The sequence below is a fragment of the Sander vitreus genome, chromosome 17, assembly GCF_031162955.1.
Source record: "Sander vitreus isolate 19-12246 chromosome 17, sanVit1, whole genome shotgun sequence".
Classification (NCBI taxonomy): domain Eukaryota; kingdom Metazoa; phylum Chordata; class Actinopteri; order Perciformes; family Percidae; genus Sander; species Sander vitreus.
Window position 1 is genome coordinate 33078813 of NC_135871.1, and position 2500 is coordinate 33081312.

The window sequence follows — 2500 nt, forward strand, 5'->3', positions numbered from 1 at the left end:
CTGAGAACCGCCTGTTTGGGGGGGCGATGGCACAGTGGATATGACACGTGCCTTTGGTGTGGGAGGTTTGATTCCCACTGTGATACATCAACCAATGTGTCCCTGAGCAAGGCACTTAACCCCTAGTTGCTCCAGAGACGTGTTACCTCTGACGTATATAGCAATTGTAAGTCGCTTTGGATAAAAGCGTCAGCTAAATGACATGTAATGTAATGATATCATATGTTTTCCTGTTTGTCTCGGTGTGCAGAGGTGGGCTGGAGGATGGAGGTGAGTCCGAGGTCTCATCCTCTCAATCAGCTGGAGTTTGATGTCATCATCGGAGCGGACGGACGCAGGAACACGCTTCCAGGTAAAGTCAGGCTCCGTCTCCTCCGCTACATTTTGGATTTTCAGCGTTTGAGTTTTGAGCCCAAAGTGATCTTGGTGCACCAAGAGTTTTTATCTCGAGTAAAATAACTAATCTCTGTTTAAACTAACACGCCCAAACCTCATATCTCAGCCAGAGCAGGGGGAATGAGAGGGGGGAACACCAGAGCAGGGGGAATGAGAGGGGGAACACCAGAGCAGGGGGAATGAGAGGGGGAACACCAGAGCAGGGGGGAACGAGAGGGGGAAACACCAGAGCAGGGGGGAATGAGAGGGGGGAAACACCAGAGCAGGAATGAGAGGGGGGAACACCAGAGCAGGGGGAATGAGAGGGGGGAACACCAGAGCAGGGGGGGGAATGAGAGGGGGAAACACCAGAGCAGGGGGGAATGAGAGGGGGGGAACACCAGAGCAGGGGGAATGAGAGGGGGAACACCAGAGCAGGGGGAATGAGAGGGGGAAACACCAGAGCAGGGGGAATGAGGGGGGGGAACACCAGAGCAGGGGGAATGAGAGGGGGGAACACCAGAGCAGGGGGGAATGAGAGGGGGAACACCAGAGCAGGGTGGGAGGGGGACACTAGGCAGGGAGATGGGGAAACACCAGAGCAGGGGGAATGAGAGGGGGGAACACCAGAGCAGGGGGGAATGAGAGGGGGGAACACCAGAGCAGGGGGGAATGAGAGGGGGGAACACCAGAGCAGGGGGAATGAGAGGGGGGACACCAGAGCAGGGGGAGAATGAGAGGGGGGAACACCAGAGCAGGGGGAATGAGAGGGGGGACACCAGAGCAGGGGGAATGAGAGGGGGGAACACCAGAGCAGGGGGAATGAGAGGGGGGAACACCAGAGCAGGGGGAATGAGAGGGGGGAACACCAGAGCAGGGGGAATGAGAGGGGGGAACACCAGAGCAGGGGGAATGAGAGGGGGGACACCAGAGCAGGGGGAATGAGAGGGGGATGTAGCCTAAACTGACGGTCTGACTGCCGGCAGGTTTCCGGCGTAAGGAGTTCAGAGGGAAACTGGCCATCGCCATCACCGCCAACTTTAAAAACAGAAACACGACGGCCGAGGCCAAGGTGGAGGAAATCAGCGGAGTGGCTTTCATCTTCAACCAGCGGTTCTTCCAGGAATTACGGCAGGAAACAGGTACAAACATCTGGTTTATTACAGCTGCCACATCTGTCTGTTTACACATCTGTCTGTTTAAACATCTGTCTGTTTTTTGCTCACTTATTTCCCCAAGTTGTTAGTCACTTTTTCTGATGATTTTGTTGATTTCTTTCCCAAGTATTTTGAAGGTTTTTACTGACATTTTTGTTACTTTTTTCAACATTCTTTTGTCATAATTTTCTCCAAATGCTTTAAAATGGAATAAAACCCCCAAATTCAATATTAGTAGTGACCTGATCATTTATTTAACTTGTAAAGAGCGTTGTAGCGTTACTTTCTTTGATAATCTGGTTGAAAGAAACCCAGGGTTAAACATCGCACCATATTTTCCGTTTTGGACTTTTAGTTCATAAATTGTTAAATGAAATGGTGTTGTGATGTTTCAGGCATCGATCTGGAGAACATCGTTTACTACAAAGATGACACGCACTACTTTGTGATGACGGCAAAAAAACAGAGTCTGCTGCAGAAAAGAGTTATTAAAAAGGTAAACACACCTGTAACACAGAGACATTGAACAGGTAAACACACCTGTAACACAGAGACATTGAACAGGTAAACACACCTGTAACACAGAGACATTGAACAGGTAAACACACCTGTAACACAGAGACATTAAACAGGTAAACACACCTGGAACACAGAGACATTGAACAGGTAAACACACCTGGAACACAGAGACATTAAACAGGTAAACACACCTGTAACACAGAGACATTGAACAGGTAAACACCTGGATACAGAGACATTGAACAGATAAAACACCTGGAACACAGAGACATTAAACAGGTAAACACACCTGGAACACAGAGACATTGAACAGGTAAACACACCTGGAACACAGAGACATTGAACAGGTAAACACACCTGGAACACAGAGACATTGAACAGGTAAACACACCTGGAACACAGAGACATTGAGCAGGTAAACACACCTGTAACACAGAGACATTGAGCAG

The 2500-nt window shown here is 49.4% G+C and overlaps 1 protein-coding gene across 1 annotated transcript in view; it reads left to right on the forward strand.

The window, feature by feature from the left end:
- The window catches only part of LOC144532101 (protein-methionine sulfoxide oxidase mical3b-like), a 48265-nt gene that overhangs the window by 3849 nt on the left and 41916 nt on the right, over positions 1-2500 (forward strand). Inside the window, exons 6-8 of the mRNA XM_078272649.1 lie at positions 251-352; positions 1362-1517; positions 1928-2028. Of these exons, the coding sequence (XP_078128775.1) occupies positions 251-352; positions 1362-1517; positions 1928-2028 (359 nt within the window). The remainder of the gene's footprint in view (positions 1-250; positions 353-1361; positions 1518-1927; positions 2029-2500) is intronic.